The following is a 13,950-nucleotide window of genomic DNA, read 5'->3' as shown; positions in this document are numbered from 1 at the left end:
ACTCGAACGGAAGTCGAATCATTCGTTATGCAGGAAGTTGAGATCTAAATTCCCTCGAGACACACACCGCGATGATGGAGCCGGCACGCGTTGGAAATTAACCCAGATGATCTGTCAAATTTAATATATTTCAACGGAGACCTGCAGTTAAGGAACTCTTAACCCTCGTACGCATATAGAGGTCGTATAAGCAATGTATATCGGATTTCTTGGGTGAGCGTGTTGACTTTACCTCTCAAAAAACACCCTATAATCTTTTCAATGCCACAGATCGATCGACCGATGGATACTAACGACCACGAAACCGATGGTTATTATACTGCAATCTGTCCATCTGCCATATACGACAATATCCTAATTACGCCTTCTTTTCCCACACTGCGCTATAACAATCTACGAAAAGAAAAAACCGTTATCTCGCCCGCAACAAGAAAGCTTTACTCGCGACGAAAGTTTCAAAAAGCCCACATCCCCGGCGATGTTTACCAACAACAGCAAAAAAACAACAAAACAAAACAAAAGAGGGACACACGCGCACAGTAAACAACGAAGCCTCTCCCCGGCAGAAGCAACCGCAGAAGCAAGGAGGGGCACTTGGCGTACAGCATACGAGTAATTCGAACCTATCCCCGCCTTGTCTCCCACCCCGTACATCGTTCCCCTTCTCCGCGTGGAACATCTAGTCCGTCCAAAAAATAAACAGCGCCGCTTCCTCCTATACGCTGCAACATAACGGAACCGGCGCCACCGGCGCGCTCAACGGACAAACAGAAGCGCGCGGAGCACCGTCAAGCTCGCACGGCACTCGCGCGGAAGACACCGAACTCGCCGGACGCATTCGAGGATCGTACTACTACTACTACTACTACTACTGCAGCTTACAACTTCAGGCAACGTCTCCCGCACGAACGAGAGATGCTGAGGGGAGCCTTGCTGCTGCTCGCCGCCGTTCTCGGCCTGGCCGCGGCTTATTCCACGGGCAACTACAACGGTCAGTTGATTTACTTTTGTTTTTTTTTTGTTTTTTTTTCATTTTTCATTTTACAGAGATATACAACCTATAAGTCGCGACACTGCGCTCTCAAGGTCGCCGAAAGCTAGAGGCGCGTCGCACATGTGCGCATATGAGAGAGAGACGTTTTTGTGCGTCGGGCGCTCTCCGAGGCACTCTCTCGGGCTTTTGCGCGTTGGTTCGTATATTATACTCGAGCTTCGAGGTAAAAATAGGATTTAGCGTTATTTTTTTATTTTTTTTTTTATTTTTGTTATCTTTTCACAGCTCGCGAGAGACAAAGTCATAGTTATCAATTTGCACGAACGAGTCAGGAGGTTATCGGCGAAAAGAACCGCATAACGTAAACTTCCAATTAGAAATCGGTCGAATGGCCCGAAAATGAATCGAGGAGCATTATCGGCATGCCCTAACGAGCCTCCGTACACACACACACACGTTATAGAAAATTCAGACCGAATCGCGAATCCTCGTGGCAACCATTGATCCGTCGATATTTCCTCCCTATTCTCCTCGGTGTGTTTACGGCCGCTAAGGAGAGCGCTCGAGGGGTTGCGGAAAATTACTGCACTATTATACGCGCGAATTATCCAATCGTCGCGACTCTCACCCCCGACCATATATACCAGGGCGTTATACGTCCTTTGTTGCCAACCGACCGACCACATCGTGTTCCGGCGAAAAAAGAGCGAGAGAGAGAGAGAACAAGACACAGCTCGACGGGCGAGGCCCACTGGCTTCAACGCGGCGCCTCGTGGCTCCAATTCACGCAATTTAGCCGCTTCGTCCTCTCTCTCTCTCAACGAGCGTATCAGCTTGGGTTCTTCTCTCTTGTCTTTCTTAAATTTTCTTAATACGTTATTTACGTCGATTACGTCAACTTCCGCTCGGCTCGTAAGCGGTGCGTATGTACTCGTGACTTTCGCTCGAGACCCTTTCTTTCGCTGATGTGCCAGTAAATCGATTATTCGGGCGTATTGGAAACGATACATTATTATAACAATACGACGCCTCGCAGTGCGTACATTGTAAAGCTTCCCACACAGCAGAAGAGATGTTATTTCAGAATATACAGCGAGTAGTGTCTCTCTCTTTCTTTGCTCCCGAAGCTCTTATAAAATCGGCTTATCCTCGCCCGAATATTTTTAAGGTTTTGCGTGAGAAGGCGCGATAAAAGCCAGGTGCAGCAGCCCCCCGACGCGTGTTATACGAAGTTGTTGTAATTTCGTGCCTTTATTGCGTCGTGGTATATGTATAACGTATAGACGAAAGGCTGAGGAAAAAATTTCATTCGTCTGATGGAGTCGAGACTGATACGACCCTATACATGCGCGCGCGCGCGTATGCGTGTGCTTGATTAATTAACATTCGCGAAGATTGCTGGGTGTTTCACGCATACGTCCTTTGACGCTGTGAGAAGCGAACCGGCAATCATCGTGTTCGCATACGGTGTCGAGGCATTTTCACGCTGCGCGAGGCAAGTGTTACACGCGCTGTATGGAGCAGAATATACGAATGAATTTTCCAAAAATTAAATATCCCCAGCCGTAAAAAAAAAAGAAAGGAACACACGGAATTCCTGCGCGCGAAAAGCACCGAGGGTCCGACGAATTAAACGCATCGCCATATCTATGTAAATTCGTTTCCATGCCACGTTATTGCATCGCGGCCAAGTATGCGACGGGTCGCATTTTTTACAAACGACCGACTTTATGCGTATACACGCAGCCATGTCAATTGTACTTCAATTCTGCTGAACAATAAGCGCGATTATGAATGCACATGGGGATTATTATTCCGGCTGTAATGACGGCTCGTCGTTATTGGCGTCGTTAACTTTCTACTATTTTTTTTTTTTTATTCTCGTCTATGTATATCCCACATAGCTAGAATACAGTTGAGTCAGGGGAAGCTTTATGCCGTTGTTGCTCTCTCATCCCTCATTTCCATACATCGACGTTGTACACTGGCCGATAAAAGCTTTCCCAAGTACGTGGCAAGATTCGAGGGCAGTCGGGGCCGACAAAAATAGAGCCGTATACCCACCCACGTACGCCGATATGATTAACCCCGACATGCGCTAAACCGTAATTGACTCATCTCGTTGAGTAACTTCGCGGCTCCGAAAGAAAAAAGGAATCGGCCGAATCAGTCGAAGGGGCCCCTACTGCATCTTGACGGATAGCGCAGCTTTGTAAGTATATTCGTACAGAGCCGATCAGGCGCCCCGGAGTCGCGGAAGTGCGTAACCCTCGGGGGTTCGAGAGATTCCGACGGGGTTACGGCGCATAGACACTGTACCTACGTAATGGTCTCTCTCTCTCTCACTCTCTCGCGAGAAGACAGATAGTCGTACGCGGAGCTAAGTGACTCATCGCAGCGTCACCGAGGCGCCCCCCCCCTCCCCCTACTATGCGCAGACGTAATCTAGCCATCTAATCAGTTTAATAAAATCCACGGATATAGATGCTGTGCGTCGAATTGGAGGATTTTTTAATACAAGTGTCCTTTCGCAAAGGAGGATCGATCGGAAATTCTTCGAAACCCATTAGCGGAAGCGTTTCCGAGCTGTCTCTCACTTCCTGATCGGCTTATCGTGACTTACCGTCGCGCGTTCTACTCCGGCTTTTTAATAACGGAGCGGATCCTCGCCTCGCGATAGGGGAATAATAAATTACATCGTATTATTTATACTTCGCGCTTTCCCGGAGACATCGCAGGAGCAAATTTATAGCTTCGACGACAGGCTCGTGTTCGTATGGATAACGTTCGGGGCACGCATACGTTTTAATACAGTCGAGCGTTGAGTATTCGCGAATTTTTCTCCCGACTATATGCGACTCTCCGGGGAAGAAGGGCGGATTAGCCGAGGTCAGCGAGTGCAGAAAAAAAACAAAAAAAAAAAAGAAAGAAAGAAAGAATCCTTTCATGCGAGATTCGCTCAAGCGCGTCTCCCATAAAACGTATACGAAAATAGACTCCGTCACATAGGCCGCGCGTACTGACACTCGTTTGAATAATTAAACGTATAGATAATTGAATGAAATAATAACCTCCAGGTATATTGAGGTCACGCGTCGCGTAAAGCGACTTTCAAGAGCTACTTCTACTCCGCGACGTATAAACGAAATAGACGCTGATTAGCCTCGATGAGCTTATTGTTACTGTCCGGCTGCTCGCTTAAAAATACCCCTACTCCCGACTCGAGGAACGAATATATAATAACGCGAGTTTGAGAGAAAAATCCCTCGCATCGTTGGATAATCATCCCCCTGTATCGAATGACGCATCGCGCGAAATCGTAAAATCAACAAGCCCCTCTTTTCACCGCACCCTCCTAGCTCTGTGCACTCTGACGCATAGACTCGCTCTCTCTGTGTGTGTGTGTGCGTACGGAAGGAAGCCCAGTTTCCCAGGACGCGAGAGAGATGCATCGATTCCGCGCTGCTGAACCCGACACTCCGTCCTGACTCATATATAGACGTGGGGGGGGGGGGTGTAATGCTTTCGTAATATTTATCCGCTTCAGTGCCGGCGTCGCGTGGCCTAGCGCGCGAATAATAATAATTATATACAAACTATAACGACTGTTATTTTCTTCTCGGTATATCGGTAATACGATCGGCTTAGCAGTATCCACGACGACCGGAATATTAATTGGGAGATCCGTACACCGAGAATCGCCAGCTGCCGTAGTATAGTGGCGAAGAAAAAGAGGAGAAGAAGAATAGCTGTAGCTTGAATTTCGTCGATGACGTAGCGCCGCTCGGCTCCAAGGCCGATTTCGTCTCGCCGAAATAAAGAGCTTCCCTACAACAATGCGTTCGATCGATGCGAGCGGCAAATATTCGCGGGTGTACGATTTTCCCTACAGCCCATTAGTCTTCGCTTGGGAGGTCTCTCTCTCTCTCTCTCTTGTTGTTATTCTTTTTCTTAGCTTGCGAGGCTTCTCTTGTTTCCCTCAGGACGGATGTTTCTGTCGTGTTCCCCCTTTTATATTGCGCCTGTTGTGTAACTGACGATGGATTGAATTGTCACGGGGAAGCTGGCTGCTCTCTCGTATTTTTCGACATTTCCATTTTTTTCCCGCGCAAACGTTCAATCTCGGAGATTGTACGGAACAATTTTTCCTTCTCCTTCTGCCGATGGTACTGGAGGCATCGTATAATACGACTCTTTGCGTAACGCGCTCTTCTTGTTTCTCTCGATTCTACGGGCTTCGGCTTCCCCTCGAGCCGTACGTCTCGTGTATACGGGATTAGACGGACTTAGCCACGGGCTTTTCACTTGTACAGCTGTAATGGAGGTGATTAGCTTACGGAAGAGTCGGGGGGAGGCACAGCATACACCAGGGTGGGATTTTTCCCGGCGCGCGTTAAGGAGGAGAATTGATTGTCCGTTTGGCTAATTGATTCTCGGAGCTTTATGGCTCTTTTCTTTTTGCCCTAGTCGGTAATTCGAATTCGTTGGAAAAGTTTGAAGCGTACGGATGTGTATAGAGTAGGCGATCGATTTTTTCATTCCCTCGGTGACGCGGCGATTTCGGCTGGCTTTCATTTATATATGGACAGCGGGGGAAACGTACAGATATGGGAAAGTACGGGCGGATCGATCAACCCCGTCGGATTCGGAGCCGAGTTGATTTTTTCGAGCTTTTGGGGACTTCCTTTTTTAGGTCGACAACGAAGCTATGATCCAAACGTTCGAATCTTTAGCGATTACGCAGGCACAATTTTCCTAATGCGAGTGCTTCGCTATCGAAGCAATTTGGATAAGGAGCTTCAGTCTCGAGAGGTAAATCGATCGAAAGCTCTCGCTCGTGCGCTTAATCTCTAAAAAATAAGGAATAAGAAAGGTAGATAAAGCTCTATCTCAAAATTCGCACGAACGCGTGAAACGCCGTAGCAGCAGCTAGCAGCACAAACTCGCCGACAGGTATACAACATCAAGCCTTATACATAAAGGAAGAGTCCACGTCGCCTAGTTCGACGCTCGCCTGCGAGCAAAGTAGAGCAAAAGGTAAAAGCTCAAGCCTGTGCGTACACTATCCACGCGAATCAGGCATCGATCCACGCGCAGGAGTGTCGTAGACCCCGAGAGAGGAAGCCAAGCCGAGACAAAGAAAGCGACACGAGGCGTAAAAGCGTCGAATGGTATAATGGGCTTAATTTTTCTCGAGCCGTGTGTGCTCGCCTAAGGTTCATTGCCGTTTGACACGCAGCCGAGGGGTTATATTCCGATTCGTTAAACCTTGACTCGTCCTCGGGATATTATTCAGTAAAACTGCAGTACGCAAGAGAGGATGTTTGCTACTTGTATATGTTAAACAGCACGATTCCTTTTCAGCTCGTTAAGCCAATGACTGCATTAGAAAGTCTCGCGCGCGTTTGCTCTCTCGCTGCAGTGTAATGTGCGAGTGACTCGATGGGAAGTTTCGTCGATTTGAGATCTGCAGGGCTTTCACGTGCGTCAGAGAGTGCGCTCTTTGCTCCTCGCAGAAGAAAGAAAAAGAGATATTTAATATCTTTCTCGTTATATCGAAGGATTAACCGAGTCTGCAGCTCAACGAGCTTAATTTCCCGAGGGCTGAGGAGTAGCAGTCATTGAATCATGTATCGCGAATTTGAACTTTTAATTGCCCGACATTCTTCCTGTCTGATTTAACCAATTGAAGCTTCGCTCCTACGCGCGCGGCCAAATTTCACCGAGGACTTTTCCCTTCTGACTTCAGATAACGACCGTTACAACAACCAGAACAACAACTACTACAACAATCAGAATCAGCAGAGATACAACACGAGCCAGCAACGCACAAAGGACATCTTCTGCTTCCTGAACGCGACGAACATCGTGCGACATCCGTTCCACGAGGTCAACTCCGATACCAAGGGTCCCTTCACAGTGGATATCATGAAGCCCGAGCTGTGCACCCACATCGTCTACAACGCCGTCGAGCTGGATATTCGTAGCAATAACATCCGACCCGTCGATCCAGAAGTCGAGAGGGATTCTGGCAGTCAGCCAACCTTCTCCCAGCTGGTTTATCTCAAGGAAAGAAATCACCATCTGAAGCTCATCCTCTCCGTGTCCGGTAGTTACTTGGACTTTTTTAAACTGGCCCAGGACAGCCAACGGCTCCCACAGTTCATCAACAACGTCGATCAGTACTTGACGTGAGTACAGCTTGGCTTTTTTTATTTTTCGTCTTTAATTACGCCCGTTGTTTATTCCTGCTCTCTTGTACTCTCTCTCTCTCTCTCTCTCTCTCTCGACATCAGGAGGATCAAGTTCGACGGAGTGAACATCGACTGGCGGTATCCGGAACTGAACCAGAGAGCGGCGTTCACCACCTTCATGACCGTAAGTCTTGTACTTTGGGGGAAAACATATCGAAAGAAATCCCCCATGTATCGAAAATTACGTGAACCTATTTTCAGAATTTGAAATCTGCGCTGAGGAACCACGGACGCTTACTGACAACCGTGCTCCATCCGTACAAACGCCTCGTTCAAGAAGTTTACCAGCAACAACAGGAATTGTTCGACGTGGTCGACTACTGGTTCATCATGATCCCCGATCTGGCCGGAGAGAAGATGTTCAAGAGCATGGCGACCGCACCGTTGAAAGCTGGCGAAGGCTACGATGTTGTAAGTATATAAAGGTTGCAATGCATCCATACTATAACGTCACACGTCACGCTCACGAACCACTACGTGAATTTCAGGACCACTCGGTCACCGATCTCAAGGAAATATTCGCCCAGCACAGTTACAAGCTGATATTGGCCATACCATTCGGCGGCAAACAAATCACCACTAATCACGAGAACACAGGATTCGATATGAACAGAAGGGGCAAACCACTCACGCAGGAGTCCTTTGCTTACAACAAGGTACGAACATCGCGGCGATCGATACATCGGAACTTTTCATTTCGACTAACTCGAGAGAGTAATAGCTTCGCTTGAATTTTAGATCTGCAAAATAATACGCAACGATTGGAAGCTCACCTGGTCTAAGGACGAAGAGGTACCGTACGCCCACAACGGCAATCGAGTCTTCACCTACGAAGACGCAGAATCCGTCAAGATCAAGGTATGCAATGAACAAATTTCCGCACTATATTGTCGGGACAAAAGCAAGCATAATTCATGACTAACGTCATCTGGTTTTCCGATAGACCCTGTACGCTATGAGAGAAGGACTGGGCGGCGTTATGGCTTATACCATCGACATGGACGACTACGACGGCGCCTGCACGAACTCGGGCTCGCCCTACCACAACAACAAGAAATACAACGACCAGAGCTACAGAAGCAGTCAGGACAGTAGCGCTAACAAATTCCCGCTGCTCCAGTCGATGTACGACACGATTCAGCGGGGCCCCAACTCCGCAGGTGTTCACACCAGCTCACTAGCTCTTGTCCTGGCCATCGCTCTTGCCATGATCTTGCAGCATAACGCCTAAGGCTATAATCGGAATAATAATATCGACAGGGCTGGACATAAACACACACGCGAGCGCATTTAAATACCCACGCACGACTGTATGTATGACGACGGTTTTTATTTTTACGCGTCGGGGTCTTTTCGACGATGGTCGTTGAAAAAATCGCGACGATGAAGATTCCATGATCGACGGTATACTTTCGCTCTATGCATATAGCACGGATTTTTTATATATAAAATAGACGTTTTTTATCACCTAAGCGTAATTGCGACTTCCAATGACGGAAAAATATTATATATATATATGATTTTTGTTACTATTAAGACACGCTGATAGTTGTGTAAAGTTAGAGGTATAAGTAGTTTTGTATTATTCGGTTATGACGGAAATTCAATTTCTTTTGCGTATTATTATTAGTACATTGGTACACATAAAACGCGTTTCGTTCTCTAAGTTTTAAACGACATATTATAATATGGAGTTCGAAATTTATCAGCAAATTACATTTTATACACGTCTTTATACATGGAGTACAGTACAAACGAAGTATAAATAATTTATATAAGGTAACGTTATGGGATAGTCACAAAGTGAACGATCGTTGGTGTTGATCTGTGAGATTAACACTCTTTGACCACAGATAAATACTTGATTTCAAAGATACTTGTAAAAACTTTATACGACCATTATATATATATATATACTGAGATTAAATTTGGACAAATTACAACCAGTAACTTTATACGTGCCATTTTTCTATGCCAATAATGACTGTAAAATAGTACTGGCTTCTACTTGTGCAAGCGGAAAAAAAGCATTTACTCGATCCCGTAAATTTGATTAACGTTCGCAATAGTTACTAACACTTATTCTAAGAAAGATGGCTTTAAATAGACATGTTTGCATATAACCATTTGCTGAGCACCAAAGCACTTACTGACACGATTAGAAAAATTATCCTCGCATGGGCATCCACATTTTTACACGCACAACACCACTGTTTGTTTCACGACACAACACAGCAAGCACATTCTTAACACCAACACCATTTAAAGCTAACAAAATCGATAGATTAACGACCATAGCAGATTTACATGAAAATTGTCGGTACACCTACACAACTACACAGGTAAGTTCATCATACACAAATACGGAACTCAAGATACAAATCACTAATAAATGAACACTCACACATATATACTAGATTTATAAATGATTCACATTCACTCACACATTCACTCACACTTCATCATGCATATACATGCAAATCGACATTTACGTGAATAACTACACAAACACATCATACATAAAACTGTTAGCTGTAATTGTTATACACGAAATTACAACAAACACTACAATTACTTAAACCTACTCACATATACACCTACATAAACTAACGTACATATTTTACACTGAAACATTGAATCACAGCAGTGCCTTAATTACACTATATTGTATACTTCACACTTTACAAAATTTACTTGCACACTGCACAAAAAATGCTACACAAAATATATAACACGTACCCACAACATTATAACATGCACCAACTACAATTACACTTTCATGAAAAATGATACACCTCAACACAATTTACATGACATTAACATTATCTTGCACACTCAGCACATACACGATTTTGATACAGGCAAAAATACACTAAAAACCACATATATTACACACAACTAAATTTACACTCTACCAACTAACAAAATTACACATCACACTACACATATACACAAACAAACTACATATCACAATAGCACACTTATACACGAACAAAGCTACATATCACAACAGACATGCACAGTTAGAATTTCACATTGCAGCACATGTACACTATCATAATTACACTTCACATATAATACACAATTTAACACACAAACTTATACTGAAAGCTACATACAATAAAATTACACTACATTAATACACAGAGTAAAAATGACACATAGCAGCACATTTATACAACTGAAACCACATATCACAGCACACATACACTCTCACAGAATAAGACACATCACAGCATACGTATCTAAATCCAACATTGCACATCACATTATACTGACACAAACAAATTTATACACCAATCTACACGTACATACATAAAGCAACAAATTAACGTTTGCACACTGCATTCACGTAAACTAAACAAACACCCTACACTCGTACAAACAACATGACATGACAAACTACATTACACGCACAAAACCATACGAAGTAATTTACACGTACAACCACACATTTAAAAACAATTTTACATTTCAATTTACACTTACTACGCAAACAAAATTACACGTTAGTACCCGCACATGCACACAAGCATTAGAATCACACACATACACAAACAAAATACACGTAAAATGCAATACCTAACAATATTACACCACACCTTGCGGCGCATTCTCAAACAGTATTATACGCCAATTTCAACACGTACACGAACCCGCAAAAAAAACTACTCCAAACACACAAACAGAATTATTACAAATTAATAAATCGTACACACAAGAAAATACATTACACTTTCATAAATACACTACATGTTTTGTTAGCCAAATTTGCTAGCAAAAACTTACACAAACACAGAAAACCCATGCAACAACACAAACGACAACACGATTTCATATTTAATTACATAAAGTACAAAACACCTTATTTACTTTATAATACATATACACTTAAAACATGTATCACAGAGATGGATTTGTACCGACACTCACACAAATAATCCGGATAAAACTACATCATCACATGAAATGCCGAAAAAAATCATTTGTACGCCCATAAGAAAATCAGAATCAGATATATTGATAAAAGTTATTGTTATATTTCATATCATTTTACAAAAATATCGTAGCAAATGAATATGCATACATAAAAAATGAAAGTATATATATTTAGAACTAAATATTTATATCGAATATTTAAATTCATCACAACAACTATATGAATGGTATAATAATATTCCATTTTTCTTGAAAAAAATATAGAACTCAAGATATAAAATAAATTTTTCGATTGGCTCTATAAATGTTAAACGTAATGAAAAATGTACAATGCAATTTAAAAATTTATATGAAATGTTTATTAATAGGCAAAATATATTTAATGAAAAAAATAATAATATTTAATTGACCAACATAAGTGTAGTACACATTATGTAAATGATTAAAACTATAATTTAATCAATTGCACATATTTTTAAGCTGTGATAGATGGTGATTTTGGCTTTATGCATTCCATTTTGTCATAGCGATTTCGTCGTTGCCTTACAATTATGGTTTTTGCTGCTCAAAGTCTTATTGTAAAACAAGATGATCAAGTAAGACGTTGATTTAAACAACGCGCTTTAATATTTTAAACTGTCGTATATAGTAGTATTATATCATTTTTGTTTGACATATAGTAAATGACTAATTCTTTGAAAGGTATATAGAAAAAAACTTTAAAAACACGTATAATCGTAAAAAGGTATCACAATCGTGCTAATATTAATTAAAGAATAAGACGATGCCAGCAAGAGCTGCAACGACAAAGTATAGATAATTGGTTGTATTTGTTGAACGATCGAATCTGATTTTCAACGAAGGATTCGTGTCAACGTATAGAATTATTAATAGTTTTACCAGTTAATATAAGCGGCAAATAAAATACCGAGGAACTATGATAGTATCTCATTAAATTGCGATTCCGACAAGCTTCGCCATCGCAGTGATACTTAGAAGTAATGCTACGTGTATGTTTACACTGAATACATATATATTATTTTAAGGAATATTAAAAGAGTATATTGTGAATTATCGTGTATTTAATAAACAATAAAAAAAAAAATAAAACTACACCGATGTTTGTCAAATAAAAACACGGGAAGCTACGTCAATGATCGACTTAAAAATAAAAAAAGCTATCTATTTTGAAATCGATATCGCGTTCGATTGGTAATTGATGGTAGCAGCTCGCGAATCGACAGATGTGGGAGGATCGCGACGCAACCGTCCAGTTTGGCCAGTGAATGCCTCTCGTCCGAATGTAGGTCGACGGGTTCGCGATATCGCTAAGTGACCTCTCCGGTCGGTCCTTAATTTTTGCTCAATCTATAAGATATCATTGATTTATTATTTACACGGTCTGCCTGATCAAGGACCAAGCGAATTCCTCGTTAATTAAATTCGGCTTCGGTACACTCGAACAGAGGCTGGGTGTCTATAAGTATATTCAATGTCGATCAAATCTTACGTATAACCACCACGCGATACTCTTGAACTTGATGGAGTCTTATCCTTCGACCTCGACCACGGACGTCATCTGATCTAGTTAACACATTTCACACGACCGAGAGGTCGACCCGCGATTGCACCACAAACATCGTTATATTTCTCCTCCTTTTAGTGTGCGATTGCGTAAATAATGGGGGCGCGGATTCGAGATCGCGACAAGCTGATCCCCGTATACTGTACCCGGCAAAATAATTGTGTATACATACACCTTGAGAAGAATCTCGCTTGGCAGTTGACTCTCGGCCAGCATCCGAATAACAAGGGTCTTTCCAAAATCGATATTACTTTTAAGTTTATCAATTTGTTATATTTTTTTTTATAAAATTGCGGCGCAGTTTCCTCGATAAAACGATAATTTAGTCTGTCATCTTCGAATTGAAATAATGAAGGTCTTTGTCTTCCTTTCTGGTAAGTAATATGCTATTGATCAGACACAACGTTTGCTACTTCGTTTTTACTAATTTACACGTTAAACCGTTCGGAACTAATTTTCAATTTTAGCTATCACAGCGAGTGCACTATGTGGCCACTACTACAAATCCGACGGCACACCTGATGATCCTTACCACAATTTGCACTTGCCGCATTACCCGGCTCTATATCCGACTTATCACGCGATCCCCTACAGCGGATTTTCGTGCATCGGACTTCGGGATCAGTTGTGGGCAGATTTGGCGACTCAGTGTCAGGTATACTTATACGTCAGAAGCGTAAAATACTTTTCGACGATTCCAAAGAACTTTTTGAAAATAAACCTTTCAGGGCTATCATCTTTGTTTGAATCAGCGTTTGATTACGAGTCAATTGTGCACCAATGGGACGCTCTTCAATCAACAATTTCAAGTCTGTGATCAGTTTTACAACGTCCGATGTGGCAGCCCGTACGAGGATCTTTAGTTTCTATTTCATTTATATCTCTGTATAGGCATGTGAAATCGTCCAAACCTTATTTATTAAACTACTTTTATTGTAACCGAAGAATAGTACGATAATTCATTACTTGAAAAAAAAAAAAAAAATAATAAATAAGCTTGTTACATACCTGCATAATAAACGCCAATATAAAGTAAGCACAATGATAACATAACCTTTCTCACGCCATGCAGTTGCAACTCGATAACCCGAATCCGACTATCATAACGTAACGGCCGATCTACTAAAACTGCACAAAAACACTCATTTGTTGAAAGTTCAACCAACCTCAGGCGATTT

The 13,950-nt window shown here is 42.5% G+C and overlaps 3 protein-coding genes across 3 annotated transcripts in view; 2 read left to right on the top strand and 1 right to left on the bottom strand.

Moving 5' to 3' along the window:
- LOC100117115 (protein KTI12 homolog) overlaps positions 1-13,950 on the bottom strand; it is a 24,008-nt gene extending 10,058 nt beyond the window's left edge. Inside the window, exon 1 of the mRNA XM_008211199.4 lies at positions 13,781-13,950. Coding sequence (XP_008209421.1) covers positions 13,781-13,786 — 6 coding nt within the window. The 5' untranslated portion in view covers positions 13,787-13,950. The remainder of the gene's footprint in view (positions 1-13,780) is intronic.
- On the top strand, positions 732-12,292 carry LOC100117036 (chitinase-3-like protein 2). The gene is made up of 7 exons (XM_001601332.6): positions 732-991; positions 6,744-7,185; positions 7,291-7,372; positions 7,450-7,659; positions 7,737-7,904; positions 7,987-8,106; positions 8,192-12,292. The coding sequence occupies exons 1-7, from the start codon at positions 916-918 to the stop codon at positions 8,477-8,479; spliced, it is 1,386 nt and encodes a 461-aa protein (XP_001601382.1). The 5' UTR covers positions 732-915; the 3' UTR covers positions 8,480-12,292.
- LOC107980695 (U-scoloptoxin(01)-Er1a-like) lies at positions 12,379-13,716 on the top strand. The gene is made up of 3 exons (XM_016982193.3): positions 12,379-13,146; positions 13,240-13,427; positions 13,501-13,716. Exons 1-3 carry the CDS (start codon positions 13,122-13,124, stop codon positions 13,633-13,635), a joined length of 348 nt encoding a protein of 115 aa, XP_016837682.1. The 5' UTR covers positions 12,379-13,121; the 3' UTR covers positions 13,636-13,716.

Source organism: Nasonia vitripennis, chromosome 2, assembly GCF_009193385.2.
Source record: "Nasonia vitripennis strain AsymCx chromosome 2, Nvit_psr_1.1, whole genome shotgun sequence".
NCBI lineage: Eukaryota > Metazoa > Arthropoda > Insecta > Hymenoptera > Pteromalidae > Nasonia > Nasonia vitripennis.
This window is presented reverse-complemented; position numbering and strand designations above follow the sequence as displayed.

Coding starts and splice junctions, on each gene's coding strand:
- LOC100117036 (XM_001601332.6), top strand. CDS start 916: ATGCTGAGGGGAGCCTTGCTGCTGCTCGCCGCCGTTCTCGGCCTGGCC. Junction 7,186..7,290: donor AACGTCGATCAGTACTTGAC/GTGAGTACAGCT, acceptor TCTCGACATCAG/GAGGATCAAGTTCGACGGAG. Junction 7,373..7,449: donor CGTTCACCACCTTCATGACC/GTAAGTCTTGTA, acceptor ACCTATTTTCAG/AATTTGAAATCTGCGCTGAG.
- LOC107980695 (XM_016982193.3), top strand. CDS start 13,122: ATGAAGGTCTTTGTCTTCCTTTCTG. Junction 13,147..13,239: donor GGTCTTTGTCTTCCTTTCTG/GTAAGTAATATG, acceptor TTTCAATTTTAG/CTATCACAGCGAGTGCACTA. Junction 13,428..13,500: donor ATTTGGCGACTCAGTGTCAG/GTATACTTATAC, acceptor TAAACCTTTCAG/GGCTATCATCTTTGTTTGAA.